The sequence below is a fragment of the Brienomyrus brachyistius genome, chromosome 12, assembly GCF_023856365.1.
Source record: "Brienomyrus brachyistius isolate T26 chromosome 12, BBRACH_0.4, whole genome shotgun sequence".
Lineage (NCBI taxonomy): Eukaryota > Metazoa > Chordata > Actinopteri > Osteoglossiformes > Mormyridae > Brienomyrus > Brienomyrus brachyistius.
The window spans coordinates 13,589,153-13,607,183 of NC_064544.1; the positions used below are offsets into that span (position 1 = coordinate 13,589,153).

The 18,031-nt window shown below is 41.7% G+C and overlaps 1 protein-coding gene and 1 non-coding gene across 9 annotated transcripts in view; one reads left to right on the forward strand and one right to left on the reverse strand.

Annotated features, from left to right (window-relative positions):
* The window catches only part of LOC125704611 (rho GTPase-activating protein 7-like), a 64,383-nt gene that overhangs the window by 21,393 nt on the left and 24,959 nt on the right, over positions 1-18,031 (reverse strand). The window contains exon 1 of one of the 8 annotated variants that reach the window (XM_048970434.1): positions 15,456-15,745. The exons of 5 other annotated variants lie outside the window; for them this stretch is intronic. In XM_048970434.1, coding sequence (XP_048826391.1) covers positions 15,456-15,570 — 115 coding nt within the window. In that variant the 5' untranslated portion in view covers positions 15,571-15,745. Of the gene's footprint in view, positions 1-188; positions 2,281-15,455; positions 15,746-18,031 lie in introns of those variants that run through there. 2 more of the 8 variants (XM_048970435.1, XM_048970436.1) reach the window with 2 other exon arrangements.
* On the forward strand, positions 4,991-5,082 carry trnar-ucu (transfer RNA arginine (anticodon UCU)). The gene is given in 2 exon segments: positions 4,991-5,027; positions 5,047-5,082. It is a non-coding gene; the product is annotated as a tRNA-Arg (tRNA).

The window sequence follows — 18,031 nt, forward strand, 5'->3', positions numbered from 1 at the left end:
TTGCATTTCTTAATGTACCCTCGCTTTCCTCAGGAAGGTGCCGAACGTCTCCCATTAGTGATGGGAGATCGCCAGTACTCACAGATCTGCACGTACATTGGCAATGCAGACTTCTAGTAATTAAAATCATATAACTTAAATATTTGTAACAAACAATTTTTAGTATATTATTTTTAGAATATACTCACTTGTTAAGATCATTGTTGTGATACAATATTTGTTCCGCGCATAAAGTATTCCCAGGCGTACTAAAAGCGGGTTATTCCAACATCAAGGCGAGACAATCATTCCATCCATAATAAAGGAGACATTTAGCAGGAGCAACGCTGAAAACAGATCAGACTGCAAGCGAAGTCCTTCCACCGTCACGTCATTTTATTTCTCCCCACGCTTTTTGGGACACGATGCCGGTGACCATTTGGCGCAGTTGCCCCAATGTGGAATGTGAATGACACGGGTGGGGAAGGGAGAAGTATCGCGGGGCTCCACCTCCTTCCTCTAAACACACCTGACAGCGGCGACACCCAGCCTGCCTGAGAAACACATGCACCGTATAGATCAGATTCACATAGAATTACAGCGGCTGTAATTCGATTCAGCGCTGGATGCGAATTAGCAACAGAATTTAATGCGATCTCACATTAAGTGGCGGTGCCAAGATCACTTTCCGAAGTTTATATCAAAACCTTCAGCGCAGTTTAGCCAAACGATGTCACAAGTCGTTGCTTTGAACTCGATTAAGCAAGTAAGGCTGTTAATAAAGACGAACTAAAGTGAAAATGCGGCTTCAGCAAATTTAAGTTTCTGCACGTTTCTGTACACGCATTTGTCACTGGTAATGTTAATACAATTAAAAAAAATGTTATGGAGGGAAAACAGAAACGGGATTCAAAACCATCTTTTATATGCTTGACCCGTGGTCTGTACTACGAAGCGGGGTTACTGGTTTATCGGGGTAATTTGGAAGTTTATCGAACTTAATATTCGTTCACTTACATTTTGCCCAGACAACCTTAAATCCGACAAGTAACCCTGATAAGCTGCAGTAACCCCGCTTTGTACTACAGGCCACAGGGCAATTAGGGGTAAAGCTTGGTTCTGACAGTGTTACGTTCGTAAATTGCCCTTTTGTGCCCTTAATTGTGACTCTGTCTTGTGCTGCTCGGTCCCTTTTTCTTTAGGTGACCAGATAATCCGCGTCAGGGAGGACACTAAGGGCTGCTTCAGGCTTTACAAGCTACTTTGTACTCATCCAGCTGTTTCACATTAACATTAGAGAAACATACTGACCAGTCAGCACACAGTAAGAACACAGTACATACGTGAAATCCAAGTCCTTTTGATTGAAATGGTAGTTTACAAATCCTGTCCTAGCTCAAAGTGTCCTTTCTGACATGGATAATCTGATCACTCTACTTGTTACCCTAGGGTGCGTTTCTCAATAGCATTGTTGCTAACTGTTAGCAATTTAAATAGTTGGAACCATGCGACTGACTGGATCTGACTATGAAAGTTACAAAGAGGAGCTTTTGGGAAACATCTCCATGGCAGGAAGACATTGGTACTGAGGCACTTAGACCCGAAGATATTGTGAAACAGTTTCCTTTCATTTTTTTCTGAAACCTCATTGATTATGAAAGCAAGTTACACTTTGCTTGTTTGGTCTGAATACATTGTTTAAGGCCCAACATTGTCCCTACTGTAAAAACACTGCTATCCTGTTCTGCATCTTCTTGCCAAACCCTTTGGCTGAGCGGGGCTTGAATAGAAGATTGCACTGGTCATTTATACCCATGGCTGGCTTCATCCCTGCTTTGACCCCAGTAGCCGAGAGCAAAATCCCTTCACTATTAATTCAGCCCAGAATATCATCCAAAAAGACAAATAGCCAATGTGTCCGCAATTTAGGTCAAGAAAACAGTTTAAGATAACAAAGAGGCAAGCTTCTTGAACAGCTTAATTGGTTGTATAATGTGATCATATTGTTTATTTATATATTTATTTAATGTGGTTTCTCATTAGCCTTTTTGTTTGACGTTGCCTTTGCTACAACATAGAACATTACCCACAATGCACTGCACAGTCATGTTATTTTAATTTTCTGAAAGCCTGGCATGAACAAGCTGCACTGAGCGGCCTGTGGTGATATTTCAGGCCCCCGGTACTGAGACACTGAGAACAAAAGACGTCTGTTGTAGTCAGAACGGAGGAGCCACACGGGACAGTGGGTAAATGGGGGGAACGAGGGGCACAAGGGCAATTTGCGGCCCCCATAGCCCCAGGGAAGACACCCTCCGAGACGTATCCACCCAGCCCTCCCCCTTCCCAGCCCCATTAGATGCTTCATATGCCCACAAAAAAGCCAACAAAGATAACAACAAGGCTAGTCATTTCAGACGACCACAAGATTCAAACAGCTTCTGGGCTTGTGTGAAATGCAGTGCAGCAAACCACCTAATCTGAGGTGACAAAATCCATCCTCATCCAGATAAAACGTGTCTGCAGATTGTCTTTATTTCACTAGACTGGACATACATAGTATGATGCGAATGATACGCCTTGACAGCATCCACCCCCTGTGCCGTTTTTGCATCCCTTGTCGTGCATGCATTCCAGCCGTGCACTGGAGCAGCACCGGGTTAGTCTGGCTTTAGCGTATCTCTGTGTACTAGTTGGGGTACTAAAAAGCTAGCAGCTCGTAAGCCCCCCCCTCCCCCTTCCATTAATGTGGTGGCAATAATGCCCATGACACCAAACGCTTTCTGAATGACTGAGTAAGAAACCCGGAGTTCATCCCCGGAGTCAGGTCGTAATCACGGAATTACTCTAGCTCCAGTTCAACTCCTGTCTAATTATAATCATGAGCCTAAATATCTCTGTTCAAGCTGGAGTATGACCTTTACTTGGGGTTAATATGGGGAGCCATCCAAACGATGGGGGATGTTTTCACTGCCACTGAAGACTTCTTTGCATGCGGTCATGCAGCAGGACAGAGACAGGACACAGACAGGACGGCTCTGTGTTCACGCTGACGCTAATTAAAGCTCAGGCCGCGGCCTTGTGGGCTCCAGCCCCCGCTTCCTCTGCCTTATTGTAGGGACGCATCCTACGGGACCTGGGCGTGGCCTTAATATCTTCTGCAGAGCCAAACAAAGCGATGCTATTTCCATTGTTCCTGTCAAGGGTTGGGGGCGCGTGGACGCTGGGACGATCTCCTTCCTGATGGATTTGTAAGCACTGCACGCAAGCTCCGTCACCTTTCTCCTGGAAATAACGACTGGCTAGATCTTCCCTCCTTACCAGCCGCATTTATGTCGTGATAATTTGTATAATAATTATTATCGTAGCTAATGAGTAGCTAAATGCAGTTTGCACATTTGAAAATTGCTCTGTATCAAATCAGCTAATAGTTCTGACCACGTTCCCTGCCTGAATCTTGGGACCCTTTATACTGGTGTGCATTGCAAAATGCAATGTGGTTTTAACAATTTTTTTTTCTTTTACTTCTGTCTGCATCCATGCTGTAGTTGGTTTCCTGAAGTATAATGACTTTGCTAGTCAATAGCGTGACTGTATGAGTTCTACGTAATTCATCGCATTGGCATGAATGAGCTGGTGTCAGAGACAGTTCGCATCTTCTGAGCTTCATGCCAGACCTGTCACTTGCTCGCTATGGTGGAGACTCACGCTATCAACATTCTGCAAGCGGGAGATGGGAGTTCCCCTTTTAATAAAGGATTTTAATTTATACACTAGCGGCTCATTATACTGCTCTTTGGCATCACGGCTTTCTTGTGGCGTTTCAGATGCTGATTATTATCAGATTTTCCAGGCAAATTCCTAAAATAAAACACAGAAGATGAAGGGAACGAAAATTCTACAACTGAAAACTATTTGGATGGTCATGGGTGAAAGTCGGGATCACATGCGGTTTAAAACTGAAGGGTGGATGCTGTATATTAAGGAGGAATAGGCCCTGTAGCCACGGATCTTTCTCTTCAGGTCAGATAATAATCCCACATCCTCCAATTAATGTTCCTGCTTCAGTGCACAGCACAGCAGAGCTAATGACAGCTTGACAGGCCAGTGAGGGATCTTTCAGAAGCTCCACCGATAAGCGGTGGAAATGGCGCCAAATTATGGAAAACCAGGTGAAAAAAATCACCCCTTTGAAAATGATATGCTATCTATCGTATCAGGTACATGGCAAACACATGCTTATGAGAAATAAGACCTCAGGAATATCACGCATGATAAAAGCTGTATTTTCCCTGAAATTTCTGTGAACTTGTAAAGCCACCTATCCAATATGAAAACACAAAACAATATAATAAAAATCTGTGGTAGTTCAGTAAAAAAACAGTAAAAAAAAAAAAAAAGGTATGTTGAGAACAGTGAAATAGGTCAATCTTTGTATTTCAGCGTCTTCATGCAATAACTCCACTAGACTCATGTTTCATATGAATGGAGCGTAGAATCGGATTTTTGATATTGGATTTATGACATGGCATGAAACGGTAAGAGGCGAAGCCAAACAGCTTTTCTTTGGCATAAAAGAAGCAAGACATAAAAAAACCTTGAAATATAAACCACAGAGAGGGCTGGCCAACATCCAAGTCATGTTTTTTTAATTTGTTCTGCATGGATGAGGAGAAATGTGGTAAATTGATTTGAGGATGAAAAGAAAAGAGAGTGAAAGACGGCAAGAGAGTAAGGAGAGAGTAAGACTGTAATCTAAGATGTGGAGCAAGAACCTTAAACACCTGAGCATACTGTATGGGCCAGTAGGAACCTTAATGGAACCTTCTTCACTTCTGTTTGCCTGAAGTATATTTTCAGATCAAGGGCATAAGACTTCATTCAGACAGGCAATTAGACTACTCATATTTTTCCATTGCCCTGTAGTGGACTGGCATCCAATCCAGTGTCCCCTTGGAGGGGGGCAGGCTCAGGAATGGATAGATAAGCATTATTGAGAGCAAAAGTAGGTGGCTCTGTGGCGCAATGGATAGCGCATTGGACTTCTAGTCAAGTGCTTGAGGAGTGATTCAAAGGTTGTGGGTTCGAGTCCCACCAGAGTCACTTTTGGACAATGGCATGCGGCTCAGCAAGTAAGTATGGTCTGCCTGTAATAGGAAGATTGCAGGTTCAAATCCCTGGATCAGCAGAGCGATTTTGACGTTGGGCCCTTGAGCAGGGCCCTTAACCCTCACTACTCCCGGGACTGTCTGACTCTGCTATGTCGCTTTGGGTAAAAGTGCCTGCTAACTAAATAAAATTAAACAGAATAACGTTCTGATCTTTCCAGCAGTCTTAAAAAGCCTCGCTTTAATGATGACCTGACTATGAATGATTATGGGTCTGGTTCTCATGGCGCCTCTGTGGGCAGCTGGTGATTCATACCCATGCATTCTTACAGTCTTGTTTGCCAATTAGCCGCCTGAGGGGGTGGGCGGGTGGGGTCAAAAGATTCACAGGTTACGTTGTTGTTCTGATTTGTTTACTTACACTGTCGCTAGGAGGCAGTAGCTAGATGGCAGTTTTACCGTCAAAGCCACACGGTTTAGTGCCACCCACAGGGGAAATCTGAGTGGACCAGGGGGCTACAGTTTAAAAATATGCTCATGTTGGCTGCAGAGGAGCTGATGCTATTGAATACAAAGCCTTTTTAAAAGCCTAAGGTGGCTTCAAACTCTGAGAATCACATATACAGGAATTCCACGGATATCTCTGATATACATTGTCTGGCCAAAAACAAGCACACACTTTAATATTTTGTTGGACCGCCTTTAGCTTTGATTATGGTGCACATTCGTCAATGCATTGCTTCCACTTGCATATATGTGTGTGTGTGTGTGTGTGTGTGTGTGTGTGTATGGTGTAATTCATAAATGAATATCAGATAATTGCCGCTCTTCCTTTACAACACTAGTGACTAATGCACCACATCCCTTTAAAGATGAGCAAATGCTGGTATTCATACCCAAATCCATCTAGCAGAAAGCATGATATGAAACAGGCATCATGGGAAGTAGCCCATGTCAAGCTGATGCAACTTCCTGTACAAAAATCGCATTTACAGCCTCATTGTCAGTATTACATATAATATCAGAACATATATCCCTGCAGAGGATGACACAACTAGTCAAGGACCCAGCACTCAGGGACAGAAAAGGTCTCCCCTCTAAGCCCTATACCCATGGTCACATCTCTCTGTCCTTGGAAAGGTAACAATAAACACAAGACATTCCCAAAACAAAGATCAGTATTTATAGCGAAGATCAGCTTCGAGGTTCAGTCAGACTGGAGCCTGGGCTGTGAGTATTAAGACGTATAAAGACTCTGGGGACCTTTGATGTCCCATAGGGGGCTTGACCATGAGCCTAACAACAATTGGCACAATCCCATCAGGGACTCCAAAGCATAGCGATGTGCAAGGAATGTGGAGGCATTCCCAGAATGCACGTGAAGCTGAGAAACACATTAAAACAGAGCCTTAGGTGACAACAGCAGACACATTGTGGTTTTAAACACAGCGCTAGGTGAGAGAAACAGACGCACTGCGGTTGTTAATGGAGCGTTGGCTGGGAGAAGACTGGATGTAACAGGGTTTTTATGATGAGAACTAGCTGAGTGTCTGGGGTCACACAGAAAATCTTGGCTGAAGGAGAGGCGGTAGGTGATAAATACAGACGGAATACAGGAAATAAATAATGGATATTATGGAGATGGACATAATGAAGTTAACATGATCACCTTCTCAGCAACTGAAAGGAATGCATTAAAAGGAGATTTTTATGCCTTTTTAGAACATCCATTATACAATAGCTTTTTGTTTTGCCCAAAGGGATGCTTGTTGCGTAGGACAAGAGCATCCTTGTATTACTGCATTCTGACTATGAGTTCCCATTGTCATTAAATATTTTGGATATACATCCTCACAGACAAGGTTGCTCTTTGACAAGTTAAGACTGACCGGCATCTCGTGCTTAAAGGCAAAATAAGCCGTTGATGCTCTCTTTGCAAATTTCAGTGGACTATATAAAATATATAGAGCACAGGTAAGAAATGTGTCGGGGCAGAGCAGCCGTAAAACAAAGGTAGGTATTTGTAATGTGGGAAAGTCACATTATTAGCTTTTGGTATAAATACAATCCATGAAAGTGAGTAATTGTCATTAGTAATCGTGTTTCCAAGAATGAATGAAAACCAAACATATAAAGGAATATGAGTGGAATTGTCATTGATGCAGGATAATGTCACTGATCACACAGCCACAGTTTCACAGATATTATATAATTATAACATATTTCTTGTTAGATTTTTTAAACATGGCTTACGCATTGTGGCGGAAAAGCACACTCTCGAGACAGTGAAAGGCAGTGATATATATATTTTTTGAATACTGACCTTAAACAAGCTCATGAGAGAGACTGAGAGCAGTAAGGAGCCGGACAGCCAGCTGTCTTTCATATTCCTTCTGAGGATTAACACAAGGTTGCCCAGATCCTTTCAACCACATCCGCGTCCAATTAAAAAGCTTCGGTTATCTTCTGTTTTACAGAGGTTACATTCACAATGAGCCTCTGACTCATGCTAGCTTTCCTTTGAGCAGCCTGGGTGGGCAAGATACCAGGAAAACAATGACCCCCCTTTTGTGGAAGAAAGAGGTCCTTCTGACACTTGGAGGTCGAAAAGTCTCAATTATTAATAATTACTATTGGCTGATATAAGTATTGGAGAAAACTGCCGTGTCAACTGACAAAAAAGATTAGTGGAGGATGTGATCTACTTGCGTGCTGTGACATTCAAACTGGGTGTGAGAAATCCGATGCACTGGCAGAATAGAATTGCAAAAGCGTTATGTGCATTTTCATTAGAGCTTAACACCCGCTGTGAATAATTCATTAGTCATTATGAAAAGCAGTGACGGGACAAAAATGGTTTTCTAGGGATGTGAGCAGAAGCTGTTAAGGATCTAATCGAAGGGAATCCAGCTAAATGTACAGTGTGATGCTGAAAAATACCCTCTAACAAAGATTCAGTCATGTTTGTTATATAGCTCTAACTTTAAACATTATTAGAAAAAAACATCATTCTGTGCAGTACTTTTAGTGAGATCTGGGTTTGAGACACAAAAGATCTGTGGCACACCCCACCCAAAAAACTTTGGTCTCACCAAGATGGAATCACCAGCAATCACCCTCGAAATGCTGAATGATCTATTCCAGGTACCTGATTGTTTTTCCTGTGCTGTGCCACTAAATCAGCCAAGTTGTGAAGTCTTGTCTGTGAGTTGCGATCTGAAAACTAGGTACAATCTGTGGTTTCTCTATGTATGACTCTTGCTTGTAATGCTTGATTCCAGATCTCCCATGAAACTCTGCAAGTGATTGATTGACCTTGGAAATAAACTCAGCACTTGGATCTACACTAATGGTTCTCAATAAAATTTGGCAAGAAGTTTGATGGATCTAAAAGGAATGACGTTTGTAAGAAGCTACATCAATCATTCATTAATCATTATAATGAAATGAATGAAAAGCAAAGGTTACACTTGGTACCGTCATGTTCAAAATGTTGTAAATCCCCATAATTCAAGAATACAACAACAACAACAAATTCATTTTTATATAGCGCATTATCACAACATTACATTGTCTCAAAGCGCTTTACAGCATCCTCACCCAAAGCCCCTAGTGAGCAAGCCAAAGGCGACAGTGGCAAGGAAAAACTCCCAAGAAGGAAGAAGCCTTGGGAGGAACCAGACTCAAAGGGGGAGCCTATCCTCCAGGGGCCGGCAGGGATAGTCAAATAAGAGTCAAGTCACATATTTCCCAAGTCTTATGATTGGGACAAACTGGAAAGCAGGGAAGATGACAAGGAAGGATAGTTTTTCCATGGGCATTGTGAGATTATTGAGTACTATATATGACACCTCAGAGGACAAGACATTGTTACTTTGTTGCAGAAAATGGGATTTTAATTTAGGAAGCTGGCCAAAAGTTACGTATGGAAGAGCCCCTCGCTCACACATTGTATTGCCCTTTGTCAGGGAATAGCTTCATTTTCAGGTGAAAGGCTTAGTATGACTATACTATGTACTGTTTTATCACAAAATCACATCAATGTATTCTGGAATACATTTTTAAGAAAGCACTGGGTTAGTCAGGGCAAAAGAACTGCTCGTGGTTCGAATATACAGACAAGTATGTCAACCCACAGCTAAGCTGTACAGCCAAGAGTAGAAAATGTTTGCAAATGGAGCAGAGCAGAGCTACATAAGGTACTGAAAGGTACTGGACATGTAGACCCCATGGCTATTTCACCAGAGACATTTGTTGAATAGGGTCAGTTGTTCAACGCCTGTACGTTCCTCCACTTTTGCTAGCTTAAGGCTCCTAGCAACAGTTATGATACTTAATAAACATGTCCTGCTAAAAGTACACAGATTGAGTAAATAGATACCAGATTCAATTTAACGATTGTCCCTGATCTCCCCTAGTTAAGACACATGATTTCTTTTAATCCCTGTAACAGCAAGTTCCTGGCCCACATAACACTGATGTTCATTATACGGTTCTCCTTTTTACCACATTGTCCTGCTTCTCAAACTCAATGCATGTCATTGTCTTCTCCACAAGTTGCGGGTCCTGTTTTTCATTCCTTGTGTCCATCATACAGTCCTGTTGTTCAACACACATTCCTCCTGTCAAGCACATGGTCCTTTTTGTTAGTCAATGTTAGGAAAAACAGCTTCTCACCATTACGATGCTGCAGACACAGTAACAAAGAACCCAGCCAGAGCATGCAGTCCTTTGCAATTATGACTCAGGTCTTCACTGTAAGAGCGCAGGATACATGGTTTTAGGGTGGGGGAGGGTTGGGTGCTAATTAAGCGTGGGACCCACACAGTTCCTTGACACCAGAACCAGGTGACTGTTTACAGCACATAGGAAGACACCTTATGAAGATACATTCCAGTTGTCAAAACCTGACACGGAGGGATTTGTTTCTGCAAACACAATTGGCACAAGAAGTCGCCAAGGTTTGAAATAAACACCGAGGAATGTGTCTCACGTAGACTGGATTGCTCTGAATTTATTCTAATGGCAGTAATGTGTTAAATTAGGTTCACGCTGAGTACCACAAGTTAAAATCAACTTAAATGCGACAAAGAACCATACTTCATTGACCTTTTGCCCTTGATGGTTGTCCTGTAATTATAAATGCTTCATAGTTCTATCAGGTCAATCTAGGTATCCTTGCTAAACACTGACACCAACCTTGTTTAAATAAGGTTCATAACAGCCGCCAATTATTCCCACTCAACAGCACTTTTTGCGATTGCTCTGCAGTTTAAAAGCCCAAACTCCCATTCAAGCAAGACACATGCAAGTATATGCAGGCAACATGTCTCTATCTTCACCCACAGTCTTCTGTATATGAACCAAAAACCTGACCCAACATGTTGAGATAAACTTTGGTACCCTCTGTCGTATTTGGTACTCATCTGTCACCACTATGCATGATTTACATGTACTAAATATTTCTCTCCAGAGCTACAAACCAAAACAATGAGGCTGTCATAGAGCATATGATGTAGACAAATGCTATACTTTGGTTTCATGGATATCTTTGATATATAACTTTCCTCTATGTATTGTTGCTGAAAAGCATGCAACGGTGCCTTATAGTGACACGACTGTACCTTTACGCCTCTACTGAAAATACAACTGAATACACCCGAATATCAAACTGAATTCTAGATGAAAAACAGAAACAGAAATTTGTTTCCTGAGATCAAAGTATTAGACTGCTGAACTTTTAGGCAAAAAAAAATGAATATTTATGAATGCCGTTATATTTTCACACATCGAAAACTGAGAAGGGCATTTGAATACTGAGCAGATGGGAAATTCTTGACAGCCTTTGATATGTATGTGACACGTTATTAAGTATTAGGAAATCTGCTCGCCCTTCCTTTGACAAACGGAGTGGTTAGTTTTGGGTGAGACTCCACACATCTGTTTGTCAGACTGAAATTCAGACTTACAGCTGATATTAAGGCATTAACAGCTATTACATTTAAACCATGTCTGCACCCATTGCTAACTGGCTATTTGGAGGGTGTGGCATCTGCAAAGCAATGGGATGTACAAAATGCACAGTACCAGTCAAATGTTTGGACACACCTACCTATATAGGGTATATTTGTGCTATTCTCCACATTTTTAAATAATTATAAACACATCAAAACTATAAAATGACACATATGGATTATTCACTGAGCAACAAAGTATTAAACAAAAAAAAATCTTTGGGCTGGGACTCAGGAGGTTGCCAGATCAAATCCCTTGGTTGGCAGAGTGATCCCACCATTGGGCCCTTGGGCAAGGCCCCTACTGTAACTCCAATGGCCCCACGGACCGGCTGACCCTATTGTCTCCTCTACACCAGTATCATGAGGTGGCCTCCTGAGATGCTTTTCCAGCTGTCCTGTACGAGGTCCCACATTTGCTGAGCACTCGTTGGCTGCACAAGGGCCCATAGGTGATATGACAGCTCTACCAGTAATAGGACTGCACCTTCAATCTTGCAAACATGAGTGCAGATCCATATCCTACCGATGTACGTGACTCCCCATTAGGAAAAGAAGCAAATGCCGAATCTCACTTGGAATTTGGAATGAAATCTGAATGCTTCCCCTACAGGTGTCCTACAAATATCCATAGTATTCAATCAACAAACAATTGTGTGTTCAATGAACATAAAAACATGCAGCAAATTTACAGAGTAAGTCTATCGTTATGCGTTCAACGTTTTACAGGGGAACAACCAAATGATCCGTCCGTTCATTACCGTAACTGCTTAACACCCAGTCGGGTTGCAGGGGGCCCAGAGCCTATCCTAGGAACAGACGCAAGCCAGAACCAACACAGTACTGGGCACACACACTCACAGGGCCACTTTAGACACACCAATTAGCCTACCTGCAAATGTTTTGGACTGTTGGAGGAAACCTGAGCCCCCAGCAAATAAGCACATGAACACAGGGAGAGCGTGTGAACCCCACACAAAAAGGACCCAGGATCAAACCCAGAACTTTCTAATGGGGAGGCAGCAGCGCGAACCACTGTGCCGTCATGCTGCTCAAGCAAATGATGGTATAGAAAAAAGAATGAAACAAAACATAAGAAAATACCATCTGACTACTGAAGCCGGGAACTGTAAGAGACGAGCAGGGATTTTCAAGGCCAGGAGATAGCGTGTGACTGAAATTGAGGGTCACACATGGATAAATACGGTCTGTCATGTGGTCTGTGATCAAAAGCAGAACAGTATCAAACAAGTGACATATAACATGTATTTCCATAATTTGCAGAATGTCAGGGAAACAGCTTCTTCCTGTGCCTGCGATTCAGCCCACTGTGGCCTTGAAGAAGACAGACTGGAACCCAGTAGCATGGGAGAGATGGGAAACGGAACAATAACAAACAGCGACCCGCGGGTCCAATAAAATCCACTTTGATCCAGACACAGAAGCTGAAATATATTACTCACAGAATAAAACGCTCTGCATTTCACGAAAAAAGCATGTTAGCTGGCTTTAAGGGGTCTGCGGAACGTATTACAGGCTAAACGGAATGTTAACTGTATCCATTATCACCAGCATTCATTAAAACCACAATCACAAACTGGCCACAGGCATTTATGTCAGCCCATAAGGAACAAATATAAAACACAGGCAATTATGCTCTTTCCATATTGCAATGATCTGGTTCATGCAAAGCAGTGCAATCCTCAATTAGAAATATCTCCAGCTGTAATGAATTTTGAGAGATTCCCATTAAACATAAACTATTCATACGCATGTTTTTTTAAATTAAGATATATTCCACTTTATCAGATTGTGATGCTGAAACTGTGATATTTGTGATGAATAACAGGCGTTTGCAGTTTCAGTAAATCATCGATTGCATTCTTAGACAATTCTTAAGCTATTCTTAGAGTCTCATGTCCTGCTGGTTTCCTCTGGGTATTCCGGTCGATTATCATTATTCCGGTTGATTATCATAGTCAGGGGATATGCACTTAGGTTAACTGGGCGTTCCAAAAAACACTGATAGCGTATGATTGTGTTTGTATCCCGTGCTTCCTTAGACATGCTAAGAATCTCTGCGACCCTGTACTGGATATAAGTGGGTGGATGGATTATTGGATGGATGGATGAATACTGATAAATTGTCCCAAAAATGGTCTGACACTGAAAGGATTGAGAGATGCTGGACTTTTTCTGGAGGCATGTAATGTGCACATACATGCATATTTATACATTTCTGTTACTAAGGTATCCTCCGTGTAACACTTTACAACCAAAGAATATGCTAAACAAGATTAAAATGCATTGTATCGTTACAGCCAAATGTGTAAAAAAAGGGAAAACAGCGTATCAATAGCTCTGGCACAATAAAGTGAGTACAATAAAGGTTCATTATATTAAATAGCATTATTTTTTCATTGTTATGGTGATATTTTGGGAAAACTGGGGTTTTTGGGTTGGGCTAGAATCACATTATAATTTTTCATATTAAAATAATGATTAGGTTTTCAATGCTTTTTTCAAATTATGGATTCTGGTATGAAAATTCGTAACCCTTTACGGTGAAAAAATGTACAGCAAATTAGCATAATCAAAGGATTGCTATAGTGACATGCATGAGTTGCATAATACTAATAGCTTACGATGTATTACTATTTGTGTTACAATGTATTGTCTATATTGCAAATAACCACTGGAGCATCTTGCTATTGTTTCACTGTCTATCTGCATTGTATATCTCACACATTTGGGAGACTATTTGCTCCTCAGATTTAGCAGAAGCCTGTTAAAACTTAAACATAAACTTAAACTTAAAAATAAATTTACCTTGAGCTGTACTTTTCCTATTTCCTGTGACTCAATGAGTTATATAACAAACTGATTCTTATCTGAAGAAAACATGATGTTAGACCATATTTATAAATGCCATAAATCTATGAGTGGTGTCACACTGGAGGAATTTTATCTGCAAAGCCTTTCTTGTACATTCCTTGGTCTGACTGAAACACTGATTTTTCCCTGTGACACTGAGTAACTCTGCATTGTCATGGCAGAGGAAATAAACTTTCTTGTCAAAGAAGTAATAAAAAAAAGCAACTTGCCCATACAGATGGCCTGTATCAGCATCAGTCTGTGCGCACTCTTGTGTTCAGAAGATAACCTTACCATGACCAGTGGTAGCCCAATGATCAGATTAAAGCCAAATGGATTCTCCCAGCGCTTACAGATCGCTGCTGCATGCAGTACTGGTTTATGTAATGTATATAATGTGAAAAAAAAATTTGATGTTAAAAATCTGTATTCATTAGGTTGCCTCTTAAAATATCACAGAATAATCTTTCCTTACATGACAAACAGTAACATAACATAACATACAGTAAAACCTGTAGCAAACCTGTCAGACTGTAACATTACATTTACTTCATGGATAATAACACTACCATTATAATACATAGCACTACAATTACATCATAGACAGTAATACTACTATTACATCACAGACACTGTAACACTGGAATCATAATACATATCGTAACACTACAATTATTTTGCAGAGAGCAACACTACCATAACATCACAGATACATACATTGCCGTCATCCCACAGAGAATAACCTTGCTATTACATGACAACATTTGTCGTATGTCATAGATAGTTACACTACCATTACAACACATCCAGTAGCACTACTATTACATCACAGATAGTAGCACTACCATTACACCACAGATAGTAGCCCTACTATTACATCACAGATAACAGCACTACCATTACACCACAGATAGTAGCCCTACTATTACATCACAGATAGTAGTACTACTGTAACATCACAGATAGTAACTTGCCTTTATACCACAGAGAGTAACACGACCATTACATCGAAAGCAGTAACATTACTCATTCTGTACATTACAGATAGTAACACTACCATTATACCACAGATAGTAGCACAAGCATTACAATAAATGTGGCATTACTGTAGTATTACCTTTGCATCACATACAGTAACAGTGTCTTTACAGTACAGACTGCAACACCACAATTACAGCACAGATGGCATGTGTTCTGCAGCCCTTTCGCCTCCTGCAACATGACTCAGCAGCTCCTGCACTCCTCCCTGTCTCTCAGCATGCAAGCCTTTGTCTCGCACTCTCCTGTGCTCCTAAGTCATCGCATTTCACATCACTCCAAATACACTACCAGAACATTCCGTACGCTGCAGCAGATCAGGCAGACGACCAGATCACGAGATATCTGTAAAGCCGAGCCCGCCCAAGAAGGAGCCGGAACAGCCCCGTTACCATGCCAACAGGGCAGGGATGGCCGTGCCCTCACCTTTGACTTTGCTCACCTGCATGACGCGCCTCCCTGGTGCTTTTGTGCAGAAGCTGCAGGGTCTTGGTGGAACGGTGGAGATGTTCGCTGAGGGAACGCCTTAGCAAGAGCAGCCGGGCAGACTGAGCCATGTCACGGAGCAGCTGAAGGGGGACGCGTGCGTCTGCGGTCTGCGCGTGTCCTTATGCGTGTGTGTCTCTGTAGGTACCCTATTGGTCTACATGCGACACATGCAGCCCGTCCCTCTGCAGAATCCTCTCTTCTGACTCACAGCTGTCTGTGCGTGTGCCGGTGTGCGTGTGTATGTGAGTGTGGGGGGGGTGCATTGAAATGATGCAGCTAGAGCCGTCCTTTGAGCAGTGTGGGCTGAGAGGAGACTCCCTAGGTGGAGGTCGCTTACTCTCGGCTATGTCACGCACGTCAGCACAAACGATCTGAATATTTACAGCTACGACTCTGCTGTGACATTTGACTTGAGATAGAGGAGTTTTTAGCTTGGGGAACGATGTATGTATTGGGGTTCAGTGACGTTGTAAAATATGTCAAAGTGTGGTTTCTGACAGGGATGACAGAATGGTAACACTACACACATACAGGTATGCGGATATCCTGAGGGACCTGTCTATAGCAATGTACCTCATTGCATGCTTATGCTATAATGATCAACTTAACAGGACAGGCAAGGTGCTATAATGCAAGACAGTAGGGAGGCTGTTTATCGTCCCCACCCCTTGATAAGTGAAAGTGAAACTACGGCAGTGGGCCGTTAACCAAATGGACGTGCTGTCGTTGTCAGTGCTGTGCGTCAGACATTCGGCCTGCGGCTTTATATTTTGGTTAGACAATGAACTAATGATCTAAGGCAGTATTTTTTTGTACTAGAGGGCTGCGGACTGAGCACGAGGACAAGAAGCATCAGATAGCTGTGATAAAGGAATCCCCGCTACGTTATTTCTTAGGATGTAATTTGTATCGCATGACTTCCCAATTGAGAAGATTTAGTAAAGCTGTTTTACTTAAATACTATAGCTTACTATAGGAGTTACTATTCTATTATAGTCTTCACTATTATGTCTTGCACTACAGTTTACAAGACAAAGGGGCTGACACAGGATGGAGTGACAGCAAGCAAATCGACAGCATTTAGCTGAATCTGTGCAGTTGTTACTAGTCTATCCCTTTTTAGGCATATGGCATGAACCACGATTAGCACCAGGGCAGCTCTTACACAGCACAGGCTATGAATGTTTTTAGCGAAACCCCAGTTTGTTTTTAATAATTGCTTTTACATGTACATTATTGTGTTATGATGTGCGACAATTTCAGTTCTAAGCCCCCGATAACCTCTAACACTAGAAATGCCCCCTGGAATGACCGAAGAATGCCACAACTGGAACCTCCTGAACACTGCATACACACTGGATATTGAAACCCTGAACACAGCACATACACTAAATGTTCTCAAATGCTGGGACATACTAAATACCCGGGACAAGCTGAATTCTAAGAATGCCCCGAACAGAGTGAATTCACCGAATACCATAGACATCCCAAATTCCACGGATGCCTTGAAAATAGCTCATTGATTGAAAGTGTTTTTTTACGAAATACAGCAATAAAGGGTCTCAGATTAATGAAAACTGGGTATTTGCTTGAAGCATTACTCAGGAATTAGCCATGTTGTCCCTCAGATACCAAGGAGACCAAGTCATTGCAGACTTTGCTGTTAGCTGCTCCAGCTGTCCTACACAAGTCAGTGGGACATAGATAAGAACACAGACTGGATGGAAAGTTGGAGCCCTGACTGTCTCTCATAAGACAACAGGGTCAACCAGTTTAGTATGAGCTGCTAGAAGATGTTCCACCTTTTCTACAAAATGAGAGACACTAAAAGCTTCCATGCAATCATTCTGATTAAATTTTCACGTTTTGTTCTTGGTAAATAAGAGATTAAAAATAATGAATAAATTTAATATATAAAAATGACATTTCCCATTATTTTCTAAAGAAATAACAGGAAAAGGAAATGAAATTTCCTTTCCGTGAGCTTTAACAGCGAGCTTTAACAGAGCACTAAATGCATTAATAACGAACCCAGACTAAACATCAAGCCTGGGAAAGATTTCATCCACTAACATAACTTAAAAGGTCACAGACCTAAAATGTAGAGGGAAAAAAATGCTGACACAATTTGTTTAAAAACGTTTAGATCCAAACTTTTTGTAGGGTAAAAAAATTAGAGGTCAGCAGATTAAGTGCACCGAAGATACCAACTTGCACATGCTTCCAAACGATTGATTTGTTTTGCCTCAAATGAACAATGAAGCTTTTCCTTTTTGAGTTTTTGTCTGGCTTGCAGACAAAACTAGCATGTAATATTCCTTTTCATCCATCAGCAGTTAATGTTATTTGAGACCTCCCAGCATGCAAAGGGTCACGCTGTCAGCCAGTGGAAAGATCCTCTCATTCTTCTATGTTTATGTATTCCCGCTGTGGTATTTTTAGATTGGGCAGATGTTCCACAAATGGACCTTATGCTGGATCTGTACACAGACTGGACTTTTGAAATGCTCTACCACTTCCAAGAATAAA